Here is a 26134-nt window from a genome sequence, read left to right as displayed (position 1 = left end):
GCCAAGGGGTAGATGGCTCTGAACTATCACAAGGCCATTAGCAAGTCCAGGGTAGAGGAGGGGGGAAAGACAGAAAATGAAAAGGCATCTCATGCGATAGCCAAACAAAAGCTGACAAGAAATTCTGCCGCATTGGCCGAGGCTCCTGCCAAAACTGTCCTCCAGGAAAAGTGCTGTGTGTCTCCAGGAAACCCTTCACAGTGACGCTCACATAAAGCAGTACAATAAATAGCACACAGACACAAGACACCCGTGTGACCACTCACCATAGGCAGTTCTCCCCTGATCCAGTTCTCTCCTGAGGCGGCTGTAATCTTCTTTAACACTTGCCAATTTCTGGACGTTCCTGGAACTCAGCACCAACAGTTTGTGGAGAAGTCCCTCCAGCCCTTCCCTCTCGGATGTTAATGATCTAATCTCCTCCGTGAGCTCCTTGGCTGTACAGAAATGGTTTCCTGCGGAAAAGGAGGGAAAACAAGCGTTGCCGCATCCCTACCTGTGGAAGGTGCAGCGAGCACGCACTAATGGTGTGGGGAAAGGGGGATGAACTTTGCAGCTACATCCAACTGCATTCACAGTCTTCTGTGGAGGAATCTGGCAACACACTGACTGTCCTCCTTAAGCTGAAAAAACCACCAGTCCCTTTAGCAACTTATTATATTCTGTTTTAGGGGGTTGCATTGGCTAATTCACGTCCTTCTGAAACATGATGACACAAATATATCACAGTGAAACCCAGGGCGGCCACATGGCATCATTCCATACAAACGTCCCAATGGCAAAGAGGTGAAAGATTCCAGTAGGGTGGAAAGGGACCGGGCCCCGGAGTCAAACTAGACCTAAATTCAAATCCCCAATTCAAATCCCGGTTACACAAACTGCATGACCTTGAGCAAAGAAATCAGCATATGGGATTTCAGGGCAAACTTCTTCTAAAATATGATTGTGCATTACAGGTGGCTACAAGAATAAATGTGAAATTCTATAAAGCTCTGAGCATTGAATTTATTAGCAGGGTTGCAAGAATCAAGGTCAATATATACAGAAATCAACTGTATTTCTAAGTATCAGCAGCAAATAATTGGAAAGTGAATTTTTTTTAATGTCATGTATAAGATATTTTAAAACTCAAAATACTTAGGGGTAAATTTAAAGAAAGATGTGCAAAACCTCTACACAGAAAACCATTTTAAAACTTCTGAGAGAAACTAAAGGAGACTTAAATAATTAGAAAGATATACTGTATATACATACATTGGAAAACTGAATACTGTTAAGGTTTTCATTTTCCTCAAAATGACCTATTGATTCAATACAATTCTAATCAAAACCTCATGTGGGTCTTTTGTAGAAACTGACAAGCTTATTCGAAAATGGTAAAAGAAAATGCAAAGGCCTAGCTAAAGCAAAACAATCCTTAAAAGGTAGAACAGAGTTAGAGGACAGTTGCTACTTGATTTCAAACTAACACTGAAGCTACAGGAAATGCAGACAGAATGGCACTGGTGGACAAACAGACAAACAGATCAGTGGAAGAGAACAGACAGTTCAGAAGTAGACCCACCCTCACACAGTTAAGTAATTTTCAACCAAAGTGCCCAAGCCAGTCAATGAGGAAAACAAAATACTTTCAACAGATGGTACGGGAACAACTAGCTACCTATATGGGGGAAACATTAACCTTGATACATGCCTCAAATCATACACAGAATTTAATTAGAGATGGATCACAGACCTAAACGTAGAAGTGAAAACTATAAAGCTTCTAGAAGAACATATAGGAGAATATCTTTCTAACTTTGGAGTCAGAAAAACTTTAGGTAAGACACAGAATATACTAATTATAAGAGAAAAAATGAATAAATGGGCTTCATCAAAATTATAAACATCTACTCCTCAAAAAATACCATTAAGAAAATGAAGAGGCAAGCCACAGACTGGGAGAAAATATTTACAATGCATACATCTGATGAAGGACTCGAGTCCTGCAACTCAACAGTTAAAACACAAATAACCCTATTGAAAAGTAGGCAAATGACACCACAGGCACATTACAAAGATATATAACTGGGGCCGAAAAGCGTATGAAAAATGTTGGTGATCATTAGTTGCCAGAAAAATGCACATTAAAGCCGTAGGGATTCCACTGCAAAACCATTCAAGTGGCTCAGATTAACTGGACTGAAACTGCCTGGTTGACAAGCACGAGGAGTTACCAGAACTCTCCCGTGTGACGGTAGCATGAAATGTACAAGCACTTTGAGACAGGTTCTGTCCATTTCTCATAAAGTTAACATACACCTATCCTTTGATTCAACAATTCCACTGCTAGGTATTTACCCAAGAGAAATTGTTGCAGGAAGAGGGACCCCTTCCAGGGCCCGAGAGTGGCCTTTTGTCTAACACTCAGAAATGAATTGTCCGAGCAGACACACGTGCTGACAAAGAGACTTTATTGGGAAGGGGCGCCTGGGCGCAGAGCAGCGGCGCAACGGGACTCGGGAGGACTGCTCTGCCACGTGGCTCGCAGTCTCGGGCTTTATCGTGATGGGGTTAGTTTCCGGGTTGCCTCTGGTCCATCATCTTGATTGGCCCACATCTGGTCTGACTCGGGGTCCTTCCTCGTGACGCGCGCATCTCTCAGCCAGGATAGATAACGGCACAAAGGGTTCTGGGAGGTTGGCGGGACATATGGGCTGGCGTCTCCTCCCTCCTTTTGGCCCCTCCCGAATTCTTCTGGTTAGTTTTCAACGGCAGTCCCTTATCGGGAACTCCTACTGTGAGACAACTCACAGTATTATTATCGTGCCTGGCCAAGACAGGCAGTTTCGGTCAACAGTTCCCTAATAAAAATGAAACATGCAATCAACAAATACTTGACTCAAATGTTCACAGTTGCTTTACTCATTGTCCCAAACTGGAAACAACCTAAATGTCCATCTAGAGGAGAAGGTAGAAACAGTGGTACGTCGGAACTACCCAGCAAGGAAAAGGCACAAACTCTACATACACGCAGTGACGTTGGAGTATCTCAAGAAAAAGACACGCATACGACGGGATTCCGTTGATATTAACTTCTGGAACAGGCAAAACTAATCCATGGTAGAAGACGTCAGAACAGAGGCCATCTGGGCAAAGGGGAATGATGACTGGGAACGGGTACAAGCGTGATGTTTCTGGGGTGATGATAACACAGGTGTCAAAATTCACGGAACTGTACCCTTAACATCTGTGCATTTCACTGAATGTAAATCATACCTCAATAAAAAAGGAAAACTATATTAGGGAATATTTAAGTATGAAAATGATACCATAATTAATAAACATATCACATTAATAAGCACTCCATAAACAACAGTTATTGTTATTAGGGGGCTCCATTATATTTCCTAAGAGTTTATTATAACCATAATCATGATAACAGCTACTAACTTTCTCTCCTTCAAATCTCACCACAACCCTTGGTGATAATACACTCTATGTTATCTATTCCAAGATGCACTTTTTTTTTTTACATTTTAACATCTCTGAAACGGATGTGTCTCACAATTACTGTTATCTAGGAGGTGGTCTGGATGAAGTTGCTATTACGTGATTGTCATTCTTGGTGGCCTGACTGAGCATCTATATCCCCCTGCTGTTTCAATGTACAAACCATTTAAGGACACTTTGAGTCCTGTTACCTTCTGTTGAGATGGATTTGTAAGATTAGGAAAGCACCAGCATTTAAAACTTGAAGAATGGTGTTAGCAGCCTGGCAGAAAATCCTACAGAAAACAGTAGTTCGTTCTTGGAGAAAAAGAAAAAAAGTTGCATCACCAGTCGCCTCACTGATGCAGAGGATGATACTGTGTGGAGAAACAGGAGGCTTGACTTGAGTCGAACTGTGTTTTAGGCCAGACTAAGTATGAAACATCTTAGGGAAACCTTAATCCATTCATTTTCCTTTTTAAAAGAGTGATATGTGATTTTTTCAAAAGCTTAACTAATTCTAAAAGAATTATTTCTTTCAATAAGTATAAAATAAAAACTCTAAGCCACAGAAAGCACTGTATCATTGTTTAATTGACAGCAATTTTTCCTTCTTAGTAGTATATAAAATAATGGCTCATTTTATGGTCACTAAAATACACATTGTTATCTCTACGGTGGAGAAAACTGAAATCTAGAGAATTACATATCTTGCTGAAGCTTCCACAGCAATAAAATGCAGGGCAACTTTCCAACTCAAACATAGCTCAAAAATCCCTCCTCTTTAAGTATTAAACTGTGCTGTTTATTTCTTTATTCTTATTATTTCATAGGCAGATTTCAATATGGTATCAGTGTGGGAAAGGTTACACAATTTTGTCCCACTTTAAGGGCATTCTGCACACCCAGCCCATGCCATTTCTGTTACCGAAATCCATAGTTTCAGATTCCATGATTGCATAAATATCTTTTGAGACTATTTACTGTCTCTCACTATGTGGGCACATACGGAAAGGGACAAGGCACTGGCCCTTCTCTCCAGGAAGTTACATTGAATAAAGGGGATAAGATGTACAGTAAAAAAAAAATAGGCAAATATGCTCTAGGAGGGCTCAGAGAAGAGTGATCATTCCAGAAGGGGAGACAGAGGCAGGTTCACCAGCAAAGAACGTAAGGTTCCCAAAAGGCGAAACAGGAACCTTGTTAAGCAAAGGGCATTGTCTTGCGGGGGGTGGCACTAGCAGAAGAGAGGCACGTGACCAAAGACGGGCCAAGACGTTGACAAGAGGGCTCCAAATGCCAAGGCGATGGGTTTGGACCCATTTAGGAGAAACGAAGTCCTGATAAGGAGAGCAGACTGGATGCCACAAACTTTGAGCTGTCAATGGAAACACAACGGAAACGTTTCTGGATCCGCGATTTCTACGTGAGCAATGACCGGTGGGGGCCGTTGCGAGTGGAGCCCCCTATGAAGGGCCACAGAGAAGCCAAGGGACCTGCCACGCCGTGGGGAGACCGCGGGAGGAGCCCGCAGCCCCAGAAGTGTGACGGCCTCTGGACAGAACTGCGTGAGCACCCGCGGGGCCTTCAAGTTCCCTTCTCGGCCTGGGCTGAGGGAGCTCCCACCTTTCTGCTGGGCCATATTTTCAAGCCAGAAGGTTAGCAACATGGTGGGGTGAGCACCGAGACTGCCCCAGAGACAGCAGGCAGGAGATGCCAAGTGTGCAACTTCCTCTTGAGAACAATTCAGAGAGAAAAGACCTCCCAAAACAAACAGGAAGACGCTCCAGAGACGGAGTGAGTGCCAGCATGGAAGGTTTCCTGGAAATACATCCTCAGGCCCTCCTGCGACTCATCACCGACTCTAGAGGCCAGAGCCTTCATAAAACATGAGAGAGATCACTCCTTAGGGTCCTTGATCCGAAGGGGTGTGGCTTGGGAAATGCAGCGTGCTGTGCACGTTTCCCATACACAGAATGAGTGTGAACTCCCAGAGCGACAGATAATATCAAAAGCCGTGCCACGATAAATGCTACGCTGTCCTCGGTTAATATTTCATAAGCATTTTGGCCTCAGATCCAAGCCCATGGGGCGAATCTTGCCTGACGCAGCCCTCCCCGACTGCTGCAACTGACCAGAGCTCCGTGATGAAAACGGAGAAAAAGAAACGCTGATCCCTGTAGGAAGTCCCATCAGTGACCCGGGGACCCCAATCTCCATCACCCCGATGGGCCTTCCCTAAAGCCAAAGGGGAATCTGTGTACGGATGCACATCCGCCTTTGCATCGAGTGGCGCATATGCCTGCCTGCTCTGCAGCAAGCGAACCGCACTTGGGCCCTCATGGAGGTTTTCTAGAGCACCTGTCAAAATATTTTATGCTACAAGTAACACAATTAAAACCCTCTGGGTGCCTGCCAAAGCTGAAACTGATTTTACTCAACCTGCTGTTTCTAAGTACATCCTCAGTGTCTCTGAATTTTAAATCGTTACCCTCCTCTACTTCACGCTATCTGGGGGTTATTTTTTGAAATCATTATCTGAGTCTCATTTTATAGATGACAGGGCTCTTGTTGTGAATTCTCATTTAGTCTTCCCAACAATCCAGGAAGGAGGTCTTGTAATGACTGCCCTTGGCTTCCAGTTGAAGAAACTGAGACCCAGAGAATGACCTTCATAAGGTCACAATGTTTCGGAGTTGTACGATCACACATGAGATTACTGAACTTGAATTTGGTTCTTCCAACCTCATGTTAGGTGCTTATTCCATCAAATACAGCTCAGTAAGGGACTTGGTCAAAACATGGCCACGAGTCATCCATAAAGGGAAGGAGAACAGAGATGGCTGAGGTTAAATCCTGTGCTCAGACGGGCTGTCTCACCCAGTCAGTCCACAGGCCTCACTATTACCTTCACTGGGGGACGTGCACACGCACGGTACTCGCTGGGCCACAGACATTTCCATCTGTGACGATCCTCCTAAAGGTATCCTCTTCTACCTCCCCGAATTTGAGCTACTTCTTTTCGAAGGAAAAAGAAATAAAGCCAGTGTTGAACATATCAAACCCCCAAATCATAGAGTGCTACACCTCTTCTCTGGCCTGACACCAGATCTTTCGAGGAATTCCAAGCTCAAGTCCACACCCGCTGGTTGGGCAGGACCACACCCTCTGCCTTCCAAGCCTCACGCTCAGCGATGTCAAGGCCACGATCACCAACCAACTGCTCCCCAAACCCCCTCTGCATGGAAGCTCCTTTGGCTGGAATTTGCCATTTTCCACTCGTTTGGTTTCTTTCTTCCAGTTACCATGATTTCCTGAGATACCGAAAAGCATTTTGTGTGAGCAGAGCCCCGGTTTTGCACATCAAACATTTTAGAAATGGTCACATTTGATAGAGAAGACAAGGGGAAGAGAATGCCGGAACACGGGACTTTACATGAAACACAGACTGCTTCAAATAGCTTGAGAAAGCGCGGTGCCCGGCGAGAGACAAAATATACAAACAGACGATGGTCAGATCATAAACAGAACAGAAGCCCAGCCTGCAGCAGCCTGCCCGGGAAACCCACCCCTGTGTACAGTGACCAGCCCAGGAGGCCAGCTTGTAGGACGTCAGATGCCATCTCTAGTCACAATCCAGGAAGCTGAACAATAACTTCTGTAACAATTCGCCCCAAATGGCCAGGACTTGATTAATGACAGCTTCCCTAATTTTTGTCCCTGCTTCCAGCTTAGGACCAACCAGAGTAAGTCAAATATGCTCCCCTTACCAGTCACATTGGATGCTCTAGTTAACCCACCCCCAGCTTCTCCAGGCCAACAGCCTCCAGTCACACGTGGAACCTTCCTTTGTTCCACCACGAAGCTTTCCCTCTCCTCTGCCTGCCTTAGAGTCTCTGCTGAAACACAGCGATGGTGGTTGCCTGCCTTGCTACGGTAAGCTCTGAACAATACCCTTTCCTTCTTCTCACGTGGTGGGTCTCTATTTCCACCCTGGATAAACATCATCTTTGAAAAATCTTTACCGAGCCGATCAGCTCCCCCAGCCATTGATCTAAACCATGAACTTTTTTAGAGAGAAGGAAACATTTTGCACTTATCTAGAAAATCTCGTGTTATTTCTAAGAATGTTCCTATTTCCCTCCAAATCATAAACTAAGAAAAAGAAGAATTCAGGTAATTCCCTAGTGGTCCAGTGGTTAGGACTCCAGGCTTCCATTACAGCGGGCACGGGTTCCATCCCTGGTCGGGGAACTAAGATCCTGCGTGCTGCAGGGCGCAGCCAAAAAAGAAAAAAAGAGAGAAAGATTTCAGGCTGCCATTTAGACACATGTGTCTCTAACTAATGCATTTTAAGTAGAGATAATTTTTATTCTCTATAAAGGAAAAGTCAAATCAGATAGAACCATCTTTAGAAAACAAATAGCTTGGAGTACCAGAGATATCTGGATATGCTATTTAGAATAAATGATTATTTGAACTGTTTGTTCTTTGGAAACAGACAATCGGAGGCAGATGAGAAGGAAAATACACCACAAACTGAGGGGAGATCCTGAGGTGTGGAAACAACAGATTCTGGGGATCAGAAATCAACAAATGAGGGTTCCGTTTTTTCAAACAATTACTCTCATCGACCGTCTCCTGAGTGCCAGACATTAGGCAAAGTCCAGGAAAAAATAACAGCAAAAGTGACTCAACACGTGGACCAGAACAATAAGGGGGCTGCTTCAACAGGGAAAGGATGGAGCCGGAAACTCACGCAGGATGTCAATATAAGCAAAGCTTCAGAGCCCGGGCATCAGAGAGCTGGGCCTTGATGCTGGGGGCGGGGAAACGGTCAGAGCACAGCCGGCCCCGTGCAAGATGACCATGGGACACCAGTCAGGTTACAGAGCGTGACGGAAGCAGAGCCCAGTGACAGGACCCGGAGCCCAAGACGGAAGGCCGGGGACAGCCGGGAAGGATGCCTGTCGCGGAGACACGGACGCGGGTTCCCGCCACTGAAACATCTTCTGTTTCTGGGAAGAGAAGGAGGGTAAGGAGGCCACAGCTGTGAAAGGAAGGAACGGCAGGCAGAGAGGGAACGGAGCTAAGCTCAAGACAGGAGTGTTCATCACCAGAGGTCAAAGGCTGGGCAAGGCCCGGCCCGGTTCTAGAAAAGGAGATAGGCCCTTGACATCCTGACCACAGAGCCTGAGGCAGGCACACCCATCCCACCCTCCTTGGGGCACCGAGACCACCCCCTCGCTCTCCCCACAGCCTCTGCCCAGCCTAGGGAGAGGCCAACGCAGTCGAGTTTCACGTGAAGCGGGCAGTTTGGGCAGCACAGCCTCACGGAGCCCTGGTCCAGGTGGGTTCCCTTTGGTGAAGCACCCTCCTGAGATCTTTGCTCTCGTGTGCTGTCCAGCCCGCCAGTCGGCAAGGTGGGCCTGAGGCTGCCTCTTGTGGAGAATGGCCTCTCGAGCTCCAGCCAGAAAAGCCTCAGTGAGGCCCGGGGGCACGGGGCCTGGAGTGGGCAGTCAGACCAGACCTGCTCCGGGCCTCAGGGAGATGCCCCGAGCCCAGGAGCTTGGGATCCAGCCGTGACATTGACCAGGCCTCCAGGGCTAAGGTTAATTTCCGGGCCTGGGGAGGGGACCAGCAGGGCTCTGGGCTTCTGAACTCAGTGCTGGAAACCAAAGGGACAAACTGAAGGCTGGCCATCAACGAGCGGCCCCACCTAGTTCAGCGGGCAGGAGACTGTGCAGGCCTTTGGGGCCGAAGCCACTTTGCAAGAAGGGACGTAGGTGCCACCACAAGCCCTTCCGCTGCAGGTACACGAGCCAGTCACCTCCTGACGAAACCTCCTCCCACTTGGACGCTAGTTAAGCATCTATAGTGCCTCTGCACACGGAGCTCACACACATTTATTCTCCAGGTATCGGTGTACTGGTGCGCCATATTAGTCTAATTCACCACCCCATCTAATTCTTACAGCACGCTAAGGTAAGAGTGTGACTGTTATCCTCCTTCTATAGATGAAGAAGCAAGATTTTAAAAGGTGAAATAATTGGCCCAAGGGCACCCAGCCAAGTGCCGATTAAGCTGGGCTTGAACACAGACCTCTCAGATTCCAAAGCAAAGCTTCTATCTGCTACGCAGGGTGGCCTCTGCTCTCGAGAAGCAAGAGATCTGTCAGCCCCAGTCGGCTCCCCATTCTAAGCCACTACGCACAGACATGGGGAGATGACCTTCTCCAGGATGGACTTGACAACAGTACCTACCTGTCCACAGGGATGAAAGATGGGTGTGTGCTTTCAACCAAGCTATTCTCTGCCAGACATCACACGAGTTAAGGCAGAAACAGAGAAGGGAAAGAAAAGAGAGGAATAAGATACAGTTTAGTCAAGAGTTGCGTAGGTGAATGAAGACCGGGAAGAAATCTAGGTTCCTTGGAGTTTTGAAAGCCACAGGAGCGGCAGTGAGGAAGTAGGCTGAGTTCCGTGGAGAATCCACTGTGTATCGTGAAATAAAATCTAGATGATTGTTGCGTTTGATGTATTACCGTGGTCTCTGTTCTTATCTCATGTGACCTACACTTAAAAAGAAATGATAAGCTTTCTAGGTTTTCTTAATGTATGTGATACCACATTCAATGGGCTATATTAATGCCACCATAGCTCTTCTAAGCATGCGTATAAGATTTCATACACTAGCCTTCTTTTCTCCCTTTTTCAATGATAGCATCTTAGTTAAGTCTGAGTTCCAGCCCCAGACATTCCCACCTCTATCCCACCGTGTACCCCACTGCAGACCGGGCTTCCTGAAGTCTGGCTTTGATCATGTCCTTGCCTTGCTTAAAAATAAATTATCGCTGCTCCTAGATACGTCTACCCTTAGCCTGCTGTACAGAGCCCTGGATAGCCAGGTCCTAACCAATGATGACTAGTTTATTCCTACCACAGTACTGACCCTACACCGGAGTCAATCTCAACAGCTCTTCCCACTCCAAACACAGCCATGTTTTTCCACCACATCCAGTCCAGGCATATCTTGCTCCACGCTACTGCATAATTCTTATGAAGGAAGGGTTCTTGTCCTGTCCACTGCTGCACCCTCAGTACCTACAGCCAGGCCTGGCACTCAGGTGCCTGATGCCATTACCTGTGGCTGAAAACCGGTCCACATCTTTAGTTTACGGGCTCCTACGGGCTCTTAAGTCACCGTGGCACACTGTAAATCATGGCCCCCAAACTCTCTGCACCCCTCCCACTGACAGCTGTCCCCCGTGTCCCTTCCTCTTGAACCAGGGCCCCAGGACTGCTCCAGCAATAAAATCAAATGGCTGCTGTGATGGTTTTAAAATGTGCCCATCGGATTCTTCAATGCTCCTCCCTTGGGGTGGCACCTGTCTCCCCTCCCCTTGAGTGTGGGCTGGCCTTAGCAATTCCCTTCTAATCGCTAAAGCAGAGATGACTGTGCGAGTTTGGAAACTAAGGTCCAACAGGCGCTGTGTCTTCTGTCCTGTTTGCTTTCACTCTCAGATCACTTGCTCTGGGGGAAATCAGCGACCGCGTCATGAGCGCCCTACGGCGTGGCCCACGTGGCAACGAACCAAGACCGTCTGCCGGAAGCAGATCTTCCGGCCCCATCAAGCCTTCAGAGCACTTCAGCCCCACCCCGTATCTGGACAGCAACCTCGCGAGAGATCCTGAGCTAGGATCACCCAGCTAAACTGCTTCCAGATTCCTAACCCTCAGAAACCGTGGCATATAATAAATGGTTGTTGTTCAAGCTACAAAGTTTTGGGGTAATTCATCACCTATTAATAGAGACGCATGCCAGTTTCTGAGTCCAGGCCTTAAGAAATAAGAAACTTCCATGTCGTATCTCTTGGGACACTCACTGTTAGAACCCGGCAGCCACGTTGCGATGAGGCCAAGCTGGCGATAGTCAGGTTACCAACAGACGTGGTAGAACCAACAGACAGATAGACAGACCAGCCTGCTAGTCACAGGAGTCCTGGAAGGGGACCCTCCAGCCCCAGCTGCCACCCCCAAGCTGACCCTCCCACCCCCTGCCCAAAGAGCAGGTTCACGAGCAAAATAAGTGACTGGTGACGTTTTAAGCCACTAAGTCTTGAAGTAGTTCATTACGCAGCAATCACTAACGAGGACAGATGTTGGCAACTGAAAGGAGAACGCGGCTGCTACAAATCCTACAACCTGAGGCGCCGACTTTGGGACCAGGTGGCAGCCCTCAGTGAAGCCTGAAAGGAAAGTAAGAAAAGTATTACTGGAAGCCAGAGGAAAAGGGACCCCTATAAGATAGTGACAGAAAGTCTGGTAACATTACCAGTGAGGCAATATAGAAAACAATTCCTAGTGAAGTTAACCACACGGCCAAAGAGATTTCCAGGCAGGATACAGAAGTGCCCACTGGCTTCTGGTCGCTGCCTGTGATCAGGTGCAAGAAAAGGGAGATGAGTTAGAGCACGTACATTTAAATACAAAGGAGCCAGGACTTCATATTTAAAATAAAAATAAAGTTTTGAAACAAAACTGTTTCTTATTCCCCGTCTCTGCAGAGAGCAGATGATTCTCAAATGAAGAAAAGACCTCAGTCCATAGATCAAATCCAGGATGGGAGATCTAGAAACTTTCAGACAGATGAAAGGCCCTCTAAGAACCTACGGGTATCCCATTAGATCCTCTCCATTCAATAGGGCTTCTGAGAATCTCAACAGCACTGTCCCAGCACCTACACAGAGAACCCAAAATAGGCCTCACTTGGAGAGGTTTGTGGTCGTGGCTTTTGTCTAGTGGAGTGAGGGTCCAAAACATCGGCGCCACCAGCACCCTAAGGGAGGCACCTTCTCCCTCCTCGGGCCTTCCCTGCTGTGGAGCATAGCTCAAGAGGAAACAGAAATCGCATTACGTGTGGAAGTTAATGATGATCAGCCTGCCGCTAGCCCAACCCATGGGGCAGCCCGTTGACTGAAAGTCCTGTTCTCCAAGGGGCTCAAGAGTGACCAGGAAATAGGGGGGTCGGGAGGTGAGTTCCCACCCCAGTTAACTCCCTCATCCGATGAGGCCTCACCAATTTCCCAGCTGATCTAAGAGCTACACAGAAAACCCAGGCCCCGTATGCAAGATACCATGCTAAGAATTTTCCCTGGGATCCTAACAGGAAATCATGCACATTTGAGAGCGGGTTCCCCTTCTGCTCCAATGACGCATCTCCGCCCTTGGGCTTAACACAGACACATCCACCTGTATTCCCGGGAAAGATACATTGATTAAGAAAGGCAAAAACCCTAACTCAGAAGCAAGACTGCGTTCAGTCTTCTTTTTCCCTCTTAGCAAGTGGGGCTGTAATTTCAAGTACGTGGCACGTGAAGCTGTTAACAGCCAAGTCCCACATTCACATGCGCGTGTTCTGCGGGTTGTAAATAACACGCGTGACTACGCCGGGCACCAAACTGCTCGTTAGCTGCCGACATTCGTTGTTTAATGATCTGAAAAGCAGAAGCTGCCGATTATTGTATTCCTTCTTAAAATGCCACTTAAAACCCACACATGTAATTATTATACCTTTTCATTAAATTTTTATGATTCTTCCGAAGCTGATGAGCTGTGGATTCGTTCAACCTATACAGCTCAGAATCCTTGGAGGCTGTCATTACGTAACTGGGTTAAGAATCCATCTCTCACACCTGGACTCTAGCCTCCCATCTATCACCCCTTAGCTGATGGAGTGAACTTCACCAGAGGACACACCCCAGGGCCTCAATCTCCCCCTCTGTTCCTCAGCATTGCAGGATCTCTCCCTCCTACTTGATAGAGCTGACGTGAAAATAAAATAAAATAACCGATGCAGAGGAATGTTCAAAAACACTGTTCAGGTGATGGAGTAAGATCCTATTTTCAGAGGCTTGTGTCTTCAGCCGACCGATTAATGGGAAGAGACATCCCTTAGTAACTACCGGCTTAAGGAAGGAGAATAATCCACTGAGTTCCCTCCAAAAATCTACAATCTATGACTAGATTGTTACGCTGAGTACCTCAGTTTATCTCCTCTTACCACTCCTTCCGCAGAGGAAGGGGCTGATCGCACCCGATAACCCTCACTGAGCTTCTCCAGATACACATGAAGCTGTAGAAACATCGGCTAGAATTGTATGGCATCCAGAGTATCTAGTCTCTAAACTCTTAAAGCAACAGGAACTGCAAGTCCAGACTACGGCACCTACACAAGTAACTATTTTATATGATGTGTGCATGTGTATTTTTAAGAGCCTTATCCCTCCCTTATAGGGAAAAGCACGCTGCCCATCTATCCCATGGGTTGTAGTGAAACTCCCCAGAAAGGCTTTGAGCTGTTGAGCATGACATCAGTTACAGGGAGAATGTCAATCCAAGACAAGATACGGACACGGCGGTTGTCATCACTCGCTCCAACTGCCTCCCATGGTCCCTCTGCCCCCAGGTACCTGAGATGGCAAGCGCTTTGGCTTCAAGCAACGCCGGCAGTTGGGTTTCAATATCGTTAACTTTCTTCCTCAGGGCACTGCAGAGTCTTTCGCTCATACACACCTAGAGGGAGAGAGACAGCCATGAGTCATCATGTATTTACGTAAAAGTCAGAGGGCAACAGAGCGCCAGACAGATTCCTGAGTTTATAAGTAATAAAGGGGGTGATAAAGAGTAACTGGGGACCTCCCTGGTGGCACAGTGGTTAAGAATCCGCCTGCCAATGCAGGGGACACGGGTTCGAGCCCTGGTCCGGGAAGATCCCACATGCCATGGAGCAACGAAGCCCACAAGCCACAACTACTGAGCCCACGAGCCACAACTACTGAAGCCCATGCGCCTGGAGCCCGTGCTCCACAACAAGAGAAGCCACCGCAATGAGAAGCCCACGCACCACAACGAAGAGTAGCCCCCGCTCGCCACAACTAGAGAAAGCCTACCCGCAGCAACGAAGACCCAACACAGCCATAAATAAATAAATAAATAAATTTATATTAAAAAAAAGAGTAACCGCAGGAGAGTTCTTAAAAAGCAAGCAATGCATAAAGGAAGGAAGGAAGGATGGAAGAAGGGAAGGGAGGGAGGAAGGGCTAAATAAAGCAGGCACTGGCATATTCCCAGCATAGATCCTACAGCTCTCACACACCTGAACACAAAACTGAGAGGCCCTCACACAACAGAGCACAACCACAAACTAAAAGAACTCAAGCCCTCTGCCTGCTCCCTCCCAGGGCCTCTGCGTTCTTACTCCTTCCTTCTGAGTGGCTCAGCTTGGCCCTGGTGACTCAGTTCACTCTGCCCTGGGAAGAAGGGCCTTGCCGGCTACCCACAAAAAAACAGCAAGCCCTCGGCCCTCCCTCCCCTTCCACCTGTCCCCTGCTGGACGTTTATTCGTAGCGCTCTCTCCAGCCGACACACTGTCTTTCTTCCCTTGTTTTTTTATTGCCTTTCTGGGTAGGATACGTGCTATGGGAGCAGGGATTTTGATCTGTGTCTAGCACGTAGTAGGCAGGCAAAAATGGTACACAGATGTTACAGTCAAGGGCAGAGCGTTCCCAGTCGACGTTGTCTGATAATACTCGAGGGCACCTACTTGCTGGGACGTCAGATTTGCAAAAAGAGACAAGTAGATCTCAAGGAGGTTTGCAGGTTTTATCATTTCACTTCCTACATGTTTCTCGTTTTTTTAAAAAAAACCAAAAATCTTAAATCTCAGTTTCTTTTTCTCAGTTTCTTTTTAGGTCATTTTGTATCTGTTCGAAGCTAAACTATCACAATCTTTTTCTTTTATTTAAAGCAGAAACCTCATATTCAATTGCTATCTATACTCAGGTTAATGAGCTACCTAAAAAAACCTCCAGTGCAACAGAAGCACAGAGCACAGTTGAATAACAATGAACACATATGTGGAGACATTTTGGGGGGGGGGAGCCCACAAAGGATGTTACCTAGAAGCATCCCTCTTTTCTTGCTAACAACCTTAAATTCCATTCCGACACTAAAATTAACCCAGTTGGGTTCACAGAGCCCAGAGAAAATGTAAAACGTCATCTCCCCAGAAGTTTCCAGGTCTTGCTAGATACCATCAACTTGAAATCCTTTGTGTACCGCAGACTGAAATGGAGATTGTTTCTAGAATCAACGCAGACCTCACCCCCCCTGCCTAAAGTGTGACACCATTTCCCCCATGGCCTTCAACATGTTCTTTTCCATTAAGCGGCTGTAATTTCCCACATCTCTTTATAAAACTTACTTGCTGGGTGAAGGAGACGGCGTGGAGGCCTCTACCCCAAAGCTCGCACCAGGAGAGCTGGGCAACCATCACCCAAGGCCATTCATCTGGAGACCCCCTCTCAACAGTCCTGAGGTTAGTCAGGGTGTGTCAGGACACCCGCCCCGGCACCAAGTCTCACGGGCTCAAGGCCAGGGACGGGCACGGCCCCTCCCATTGGTCTAAGCCTGTCACCAGAAGTCCCAGGACATTTCTGTCAACTCCGTAACACCAGCCACAATTGTGCCCCGTCCAAGTCCATCCAGTATTTCTGGGTTTAGCTCGCAGCCTCTCTTAATCATAACTGGGTCCGTTCCTCTTTTGTTGAGCAATCTGTCACTATTCATCTGAAACCACCTCTAAATCTTCTTATTAAATTGCAGTGTACATTCTTTCAGGCACGGCTGGATGTAATCTAATATCTACCAACCTCCGGATACCCCATTTATTTCCAATGCTTTCTTCCATCTCATTTATCCCCTAATTACCTTTGGTTTGGGGAACCCGTAAGAGTTGAAAAAATGTAATGAGTGGAAGGCAGGTGCCAGCTCTCTTTGAGGAAGGATTTGAAAGAATATCAGATTACTCTGTCTAAGTCACTGAAGAAAGAAAACTGGGCCAAACTGCGACTTTTACCTCAAGGTCACCAGTCCAGAGGGGAGAGAAAGTTGTTGCGTGTGACTGGGCAGTTTTGTTCTAATTCTCTGTAGACTAACATATGTCCCCCCCCATACACACACGCATTCATGTATGTGCACGTGTACACACCCACCTATATACACACACGCGCGCGCGCACGTGTGCCCCAGAAAATCTGCATCTCCTTTCTAATTCCAAATTAAATTGGACCCTGAGGAACTCATTATGAAATGGAGCTTTTAAGTTTACACTTTAAAATCTTAGGCATGCATTCCTTAATTTTATGGAAAAGCAAGGGAATTGTAAGTTTTTGTAAACGTATTAGAGAAAGGGTGCGAACGAAACAAACCACTTCTGGCATCTGAGCCACAGTAGCTGGAGATGATCGACAAATCCCAAGGTCGTGTGCATATGCCTACGGGTGTGTGTACACAATATAAAATGTCATAGAAAGCACACACAGATAAACACCATCTGTGTTACATATTATGCACACCTGCACCCTCACTGCTGGGATAGAGACTCATTTGTGTTACACACACAGTAGGGTCTGATGCTCAGTAAACCCAAACCCAAGAGTCCTTCCACATATGAATACTACACAGAAATTAGGACACACCTGATAAATGGCACAGTTTACAGTAGGAAATTCAGGAGGACACCGCCACCACCGCCCCCATCCCGGAAGCTTTGGTCTCACCTCACCTCCCCACTGGCTCCACCTCGAGGTCACAGTGGCAGCTAGGGCACGAATGCCAGTGGGCGACATCACCGTCACTTATAAGGCAGAAATTCAGGCCTGCTCTCCAGCATCCCCTCCTGCCTCGTATAATAAAACTGGTGGGGCTTCCCTGGTGGCGCAGTGGTTAAGAATCCGCCTGCCGACGCAGGGGACAAGGGTTCGAGCCCTGGTCCGGGAAGATCCCACATGCCGTGGAGCAACTAAGCCCACGAGCCACAACTACTGAGCCCGCGTGCCACAACTACTGAAGCCCACGCGCCTAGAGCCCGTGCTCCGCAACAAGAGAAGCCACCGCAATGAGAAGCCCGCGCACTGCAACGAAGAGTAGCCCCCATGCGCTGCAACTAGAGAAAGCCCACACGCAGCAATGAAGACCCAACACAGCCAAAAATAAAATAAATTTAAAAAAAAAAGTTTAAACAAAACTGGTGAACCAAGCCAGTCGTCCTTGACCTGCAGCTGGGCAGGGGGCAAGGTCTCAGCCGCGCTCAGCCTGGGAGCCTGAGACAAAGCCCTTTCCTGAGTTCTGCCTGCGGATTCAGGTCCCCGCACGGCCTTGAGTCTCGTCCTGCCCTTCCTCTCTGGGTAAGCACCCCTGGGCGGTTCTCTGGTTCTCCAGGAAGGCAGGGCGGGCTTCAAGCATTCCGCGGTTCCAGGGCCCAACGCAGTCCAACTAACTGGCAAGACAGTCCTCACAGGAAGCTCTCCTTCCATGCAGGGCAGAACTGCCCATCAAACTGCTGCTGTGTGATTTTCAGCAAAATCATTTAATGTTTTTTTCAGAAACAAATTAGACACAAACACTGGGAAAAGGACCAGAGCCGCTGTGGACATTTTTGCCAACAACACATCCCCCATCTCGGCTCAGCCAGGGTTTCCAAGACCCCAGAAGGTCTTCCTGCTCTCTTCCCCGGGGAACCGAGAACAAGAAAAGCTTCCTTCCAGGCCAGCAGACTCTTGTCTGCTTTGCTCTCCGCTCAGAAACCTGTTCTTTTCACATTTCAACTATCTTATAACCGCCCTGGTTCCCAAACCTAACACAAATCATTAATGATTAAGACCTAGCTCTCAGCCTCACCTCTACTAATAAGTCACAGGGTAATTGATCCTACTTCACAGTTTGGCAATAAGTCGGGTGGGATCTAAGTATCTCTGCAAGGAAGGGTTTTGTTTTGCAAACTGTGGTTTTCCTAACTAACCAGACACAGACTATTTAAGTGAATTGACGACGTGCTCCCAGGGAATAACGAAGGAGGCCTCTATCACTACACAAACCAAGGTCTGAAATGAAGTAGATAGCAGATAAAACAGGCAAAATGATTTTGAAGTCCATTTAACTTTGAAAAACAAAAGATAATCATCCACTATACCACTTCCCGTCTGTTTGTGAGAAACCTGAACCCTGCCCTTCCCGAAGGAAATGTAATTAACTGCTCAGTTCACTTCCATCCTGGAAGCCTTTCAAGCAAAGGCATTCGACTGCACTGCACGGTAGCAATCACCTTCCCTTCCCCAACACTGCAGCTCCTGCTGAAGCAAAGGCCAAAGCCGTCAGTCCCCAGGGCCCGCAGTCAGGCCCTCCACCACGGGAGCAGCCCTCGGCCCTGGCTCTCTTGGCTGGCTCATCGCTTGGGCCTGTAGGATGGCTTTCCCAAGTCTGTATTTTGTCCAGAGCGCAGGTGTTCTGTGACATGAAATTAAGTCAAAAGGAAACTTCAGAGACTCCTTTAGAAAGTGGGCATGGAAAGGTACTTACCTTAGCAGTGATCTCCTTAAGTGACAAGTTGAGGGATTTTATCCTTTCCTGGAGGCTAGAAGAATTAGAAAGAGGACATTGGTCTTCTTGGTAGCAGTTCAGTCCCACCACATGTAGGAACACTGAGAAACAGTGAACCTTGCGTCAGCCTAATGGCTGAAGAAGTACAGTAGCAAAGACAATGCCAAATTGGTTCCATTTGACTGTAATTAATAGGTTACTAAGAAGCAGATTTTTCCCTCCCTAATTATTCTCTACTTAGGCTGGTATTAAAATCTGTTATCGTTTCTATAGTGCACTTCTACTGACAGAATGAACAACCCAGACGTGCTCCTGGCAGCAAAGGATTAAATTCCATTCCTACAACTACCTTCCAAGAAGGATGGTCTACACAGGGTACTGTTTCACAGGCAGGTAATCCAGGATTATCTATTTGGGTTTACTGTGCAATTCAACCAATATGTTTTCCCCTGCTTCTTTTTTCTCCTTAGCACTATGCATCTTCACATATTTATTTACTCATGGAATTTCTCTCTTCCCCCTTTGGAATAAGAGCTCCACAATTGCGGCAACTGCCCACATCCCCTTGTGTCCGCTCCTGTATCCTCAGCGCTTAAAATAATTCCTGGAGCTTATAGATGGGCTCTCAGTCAACATCTGCAGAGTGAACGAATGAACAAATGAATGAATGAAACTAACACTCACACTTTATTCCCAGCGTTGTTCTCTAAAGGAGAAGAAGTATACGCGATCATCTATAACATAAGCTAGATGGAAAAGTTACAATAAGGGGAATAGAAACCCAATACTAGAATCAAACTGCTACATTAGAACTGTCACAGGCGGCATACAGTTCCCAAGTGAGCAATAGGACAATAACTTGTGTAGCGATTTAGAAAACTAGGGGATCGACGGGAAAGCTCCCTGGAAGAGGTGGAAAGTGAACTGGGCCTCAAAGGTAAAGGAGGGAGAGGGAAATTTCAGGAAGAGGAATCCAACTGGCCAGAGGTTCACAAGGGTGAATTGTGAGAGATAAAGGTAAAAAGGGGAGTGATGGGGGCAGGGACAGGAACAGGAGGTCTACCTGCATCTATGATGTTTGTTTATTTAGGAAAATAAGTGGGGAAAATGCTAGTATTTGTTTAATCTCCATGGTAGGTAAATGAGTATCTGTCATATTTTTCAAAGTGTCTGGGATATTTACAACTCAAATAATTTTTAAAGGAATATAAAGGACTATCCATCGTCAGTACTGAATGAAGGCTAAGGAGTTCTGAGCTTCAGCCCACAGCCAATGGGAAGTCATACCATTTCTGAGCAGGAGAGCAATAGGAAAGAAACGGGGGTTTGTTCTGGAAAAGTAATGGCATTTTGATCAGCAAAATGCTGTACACCTGAAACGAACACACTAAATCAACTATACTTCAATTTTAAAAGTAAATTAATTTAAAAAATAATAATGATAGTATCTTATAAATAGGCTTTCCCAGGCACACACAAAGACTGGCTCATGTGTCAATAATTAAGACAAAATTAATGGCAACATTGTTCCAAGCAACAATGTGAGAAGGGATTCAGAGGAAGAAACACTGAGTGCGACAAACCAGGCAGGCACCTTGAGCAAAATTTGTGAGGTCTAAGGGCTGCACAGAGTGACAGAAGTCAACAAGGAAAGGAAAAGCAGTGAGGGCATCTGATCTAGAGCTCTGCACTCATCCATTCCTTCACAAACGCATTAACTCTCCCCTTATCTATAGGGCACCTTCTAAGTTAGAAACTTGGAGCATAAAGACAAGGCTCTTGCCCTCAACTCCTCAATGCTGCTAGATGGGAGGCCCCCTTCAAAAAAAAAGTTACAGGTACGAGAAGGGAAGTGGTCACTTAGTTAACCTGTGAGCTGCAAAAGGGGAAGGTCAGGTTTTCTGGGGTCTTGGGGGGTGTCAGAAAAAGCTCCTATGCAGGGGTTGCAAAGTATCGGAGCTAGGTTGCCAATTTACTGATTGCTGCCAATTTCTTCAACTCTAAGAACTGGTTTTGAATGTCATCACCTCCACCAATCTGTGATTTCTGAGCACAGGCAAGCTCATTTCATTTGCAAATGCCCTGAAACTGGTGCAGGTACATTCTGAGCAAAGTCATCCCCACTTTAGACCTACATTCAGCAGAGGAGGGTGTCCCAGGGAAGCTGAGGTCAGCCCAGATGACAAACCGCAGGGCACATGGCAGCAGATTTTTCTGAATTCAGGAGTCGCGGTATGACGAAAATCAGTGTGATCGATGGGAACAGTGGGATCCCGCCTGGAGAATTCTAGACACTGGCTGCGTGGAGATTGGGTCTTTTGAAGGGAGGTAGGTCTGAAGGGCAGGCTAACGTCTAGAGCGGGGAGCTGAGCAAGACGCTGGAACTGCTGGGGAGAGATGGGCAAAGGATACCCGAGATGGGCCCCTACTGATTTTAGTGGCAGCACCACTCTGCGCTGGTGCTGTCAGGTCTCCAAACTTGGGCAGAAATGCACAGCCTTTGTCAGGCTCATGGGAGTTCATTCAACTAATACCTTCTCAATAAACGGTTTTCCACAAAATTGATCCTATATTTAATAGTATCTTTTTTTTAATGTGGAATCTAAAAAAAAAAAGATACAAATGAACGTATTTACAAACCAGCAACAGACTCACAGACTTAGAAAACAAACTTATGGTTACCAAAGGGGAAAGCTGGAGGAGATGGATAAATTAGCAATTTGGGATTAACACATAAACACGACTATATATAAAATAGATAAACAGCAAGAACCTACTGCATAGCACAGGGAACTCTACTCAGTATCTTGTAATAACCTATATGGGAAAAGAGTTTGAAACAGAATGTATTGATATATATGTATAACTGAATCACTTTGCTGTACACCTGAAACTAACACAACATTGTAAATCAGCTATACTTCAATAAAAAATCAATTAATTTAAAATAATAAGAATAATAGTATCTTATAAATAGGTTTTCCCAGCCTCACACATAGAGACACGTGGAGAAGACGGTCATTTACGAGACAAAGAGAGATGCCTGGAGCCGATCCTTCCCTCACGGCCTCGGAAGGAACCAACGTTGCCCACGCTTTGATCTTGGACTTCCAGCCTCCAGAACTGTGTTTAAGCTCCACAGTCTGTGGTCCTCGTCATGGCAGCCCTAGCAAACTAATACATGTGGGATTTTCCATTTTCAATAATACGGTTAATCACATGTGTTATTAAGATTCTACACACTGGTGCTCCAGGGTCCAAAGAAAAAAAGTCTACACTGTGTGGCAGCCACCGGACGACAGGAGACAAGATGCCTCTTCTGTTTGCTTCAGACTAATAGATGGTTTCATTTTCAACCCACCCAAGTGGGAGACTGAGAGCCCCTCCAACCATAGAGTGTAAATATTCTTGTCTTATAGTGTAGGCGCTAAAGACTACACAGGTGGCTATAGGAAAGTTGTATGTGAGAATGTCTTTGAGTTTTTAAAAAAATGATTATGGGGCCATTGGGTTAGTACAGAAGCTCACAAATGCCTTAGCTTCAGGGTAGGTGTGCAAAGGGGCTCCCATAAATCCTCCTGCAATATCACAAGAAAAACACTCCCATGGATGTCGAAAATATCAATAATAAAACATTCGATATGGGGAGGGACAGACTGCTTTCCAGCAATCATGAGAAGGCAAGTGGAACTGAAGTCAGTCATAGTAACTAATCTAAAGACTTGGCCAAGGGCCAGAACGAGACATTTATAGGGAAGCGTATCAGCCAGACGATTTGGGTTCAATGACTCAGGGTGAGACACAGTTCTGAGGAAGAAAGGTCCGACCAGAGGAGCACCTCTGCTGCTGCCATGCTGGCCCAAGCCATGGACACCCTCCTCTGAAATGCCCCAGTGGCCTCTGAACTGGTCCCCTGCTTTTGCCCTCACCCCTCTACAGTTTATTCTTAAGCCTGTAGCCAGAGCGAGAATTCTCAAGCACCGCAGTGCAAATCCCTTCTCTAATGCACCCAGGTAAAGCCACATCCAACGAGGACCACCATGGCCCATCTCCCATCACCTCTCTGACCTCGCCTCCTACGACAACCTCCTCTGCTCGCTCTGCCCGGCCACAGAGGCCTCCTGGACGTGCCTCGGATCCACCTTGGCTGGCGCAGACCCCTCTGCCTGGACGCTCGACCGCCCCCCACCTAGACACACGCCAGGCCAACTCCCTCCTACCTTCCAGTCCTTACTCTACTCTAACCCCTCAGGGAGCCCAGGCTGACTACTTAAGTGCATCTAAATCCCGTCTCCTAGAAGTCCTGCCCACTTTGACTTATCTGTTTTGGATGGTTTCTTTTCATAGACTGTGTACGGGTTGAATTGTGTTAAAGTCCTAACCCCCCATATCTCAGAATGTCACCTTACTTAGAAACAGGGTCACTGCAAATGTAACTAGTTGAGACGAGTTGCTAGGGTGGGTCCCGCGCCCATATGACTGGCGGAGAATCTGGATTCAGAAGCACACGTGGAGGAAAGACAGTGTGAAAAGACACAGGGAGAAGATGGTCATCTACAAGCCAAGGAGAGACTTGGGACAGACCCTTCACTCAAAGCCCTCGCCAACCGTCACCTTGATCTTGGACATCTAACCACAATAAACATCTGTGTTTAAGCCACCCACCTGCAGTACTTTCTTATGGCATCGCTAACAAATTACTACAGACTGGCGAGGGAGGGGAGACACGTGGAGAGCCAGAGGCTGGAAGTAAGGTCCACGGCTGTGCAGAGGGCACCCGGAGGTCTCAGCCTGGAGCCCACCTCCAGCCGATGCTAAGTGAGCCCTCACTGCTGATACACTGCTGAGACCAGAGGGTCACTCTACAAAATTCAGTGACGGTGCTTAGAGCACCCTGCTCATCTTCCTCAAAAGCCTATAGCTGCATTGGGCAACTATTTGGTTACAGAATCCCATGTCCTAGTCTAAGAGGGACTAACTCTTTACTCCCTGTTTCTCCAGATGCTGTCACTTAGGGAAGCATAACTCAAAGGCTCATAAGACACTTGAACCCGTACTCTCTCGCAGTAATGCTTTCAACACCTCTCATAGATCCAGGCAACAGAGGCCTCTGCCTGATCTCCTTAATCCTGGAGTGAAGCAACCCCAGGGTCAAAGGTACACACCCACCCGGAGCTGCTCCAGGCAGCCGAGACCAGAAGTGCCTCCCCAAGGGCTGCGGGCCTGCTTCCCGCCAGGGCCCCTTCTCAAGGCCTTGCTCCCAAGCGTGGCCCACACTGCAGGGGTCAAGCACTGGCTACCTGGAAGGTGTGGACAGTTCTTGGACATGCAGGCCAGGGGTCCCGTCACGGTGCGGGACAGACCTCACGATGGGAAGACAAGTCAGGAGTTCCACTGCTCTGGGCCGCGATGTCGGGGGGCCTGGAGGACTCCTCTGTGTTCACGTCCTCGAGAAACCACCCGTGTGCTTTTCCCCAATTTGTTATGCTTGTTCCCACCCCCGGGAAGCCAGCCACCACCGCCTTCAGCACCAGCGTCGGCCACCAGCATTAAACCCACAGCCAGGACGTCAACCACACACGCACCCCCAGACAAGCCTTTGCAGGACGAACCCTACTGCTGCTCTTGTCCAACCTCTGATGCAAAAGAATAGTAACGGCGCACAGAGAATTCCACTATCACCCCGCTCGCTTTCTACAGAACCTCCTCACCTGCAAAGCGAGGAAGCTGGAGCAGGTGACTTCTGAGAATGTCCCAGTCCTACCATCCAGTATTCCTTTACTGTTCTACCACTCAAGATTCTTCTGCTAATGTTATGTTATTTGTAGACATCTGCAGAATCTAAAAAACACACAGGTCATGCAAAGTGCCAGACAACATTAGTGACAGAGGCAGAAATATAGGCCATTTTTACTGTCATTTTTACTAAGCGAGACACGATTGTTTCAGCCCTCAGAACAGAGTTGTGCAGAAAGTCTGCTGTCTGCTGGCTGTTGCCCGTCCGTCTTCCTGTGGGTGTATATACCTGGCCGTGCGCTGAAGTCCCATTTCAGCAAAAAGCTACAGGAGAAGGAATGTCAGTTTCATTTCCAGTCTTCTCCCTGTCCCCTGTCCTCGTCCCCAGTTCCATCCCCTGTGCCTTGTTTACTAAAAATAAGTTTAAGAATGAGAGATTGTCACCGAAGCAAACTAGAAAGACATAAAGGGCAAAATGACAGCTGCCCTGGCACACGCGCTACCTGGGTCTCAAATTAAAATACATACACATATACAGGAATCCCTGACATTAACAACGTTGCCAATTATTACTCAGGCCTCTAACCTTCTATCGGGGCAAGTGGTTAAGAAAATGACAGCAAAAACGGCTCTAGGAAATGCAGGATTTTATCTGCTTGGCTTTTTCCTTCCTTCGACCCTTCTCTCCTCACAGCTGATAACGTCACATGTCACCAGTGGGGCACAGATGCGGCACAGACAACAAAAAGGCCAAGAACTTCTCCAAGCTTCAGATGATCTCATAAAGGCACGATGGGACACATGTAGTCGTCAGAAGCAGCCATTCTCTGTGGCTGTAAATGTTACCAAGCTGGCCGTCTGAGACATTGACCCTTGGGAAAGGCTGCATGCAGTGGAGAGAGATTTGTACCAAGGGCTGGCACCCCTGTGGCCCGTCCTTGTCACCTTGGGAACAGCACGGAATCTCTGTGCAGTTCAGTAGGGGGGACGGGAGCCACACACAGGACAGACCGATTCACGCTCGTCAAACAGCTAGCTAATGTTTTGGGGACCTTGGGCGGAATGAAGTATAGAAACACTTTTTAATAAATCATTTCTACAAATAGCCAAACCTATATGAGACTAATAAATATTTCTGAGTAATCTGACAAAAATCAGCCCATGAATTTTTAACTAATATATTGGAGGTTTTCCTCTCTGGCCCAAGCTGGGGAGATAAAATGAAAGAACCAGAGCAAAACTGGCCAGAGAAATACTTGCACTTTTAGCCTTTTGATCCTTCCTCTGAATCTGGATCGCATTAGTGACTCATATCCTTACAGAACATTTCTCCGAATTTCAGGGATCCTGGGTCTCAACTTGAACGAGGATACTTCACTCCGCTGCTTTTGAGTCTCTGTGGTAAAGTCCAAATTCTCCAACTGACTCAGCAAACCGACACTGAGATGTCACATGTGATTAGGTCATAAACTCTTTTTAATAAAATA

General features: G+C 47.1%; 1 protein-coding gene across 1 annotated transcript in view; it reads right to left on the bottom strand.

The window, feature by feature from the left end:
• Positions 1-26134, bottom strand: part of DISC1 (DISC1 scaffold protein) — a 349681-nt gene that overhangs the window by 195901 nt on the left and 127646 nt on the right. Inside the window, exons 7-9 of the mRNA XM_027094035.1 lie at positions 18891-18945; positions 13943-14045; positions 267-455 (exon numbers count right to left, since the gene is read on the bottom strand). Coding sequence (XP_026949836.1) covers positions 267-455; positions 13943-14045; positions 18891-18945 — 347 coding nt within the window. The remainder of the gene's footprint in view (positions 1-266; positions 456-13942; positions 14046-18890; positions 18946-26134) is intronic.

This window comes from Aethalodelphis obliquidens, unplaced genomic scaffold, assembly GCF_003676395.1.
Source record: "Aethalodelphis obliquidens isolate GAN/ISIS:26980383/991018 unplaced genomic scaffold, ASM367639v1 scaffold87, whole genome shotgun sequence".
In the NCBI taxonomy this organism is placed as follows: Eukaryota; Metazoa; Chordata; class Mammalia; order Artiodactyla; family Delphinidae; genus Aethalodelphis; species Aethalodelphis obliquidens.
Note: the sequence above shows the minus strand (reverse complement) of the source record. Positions and strands in the feature narration are given on the sequence as shown.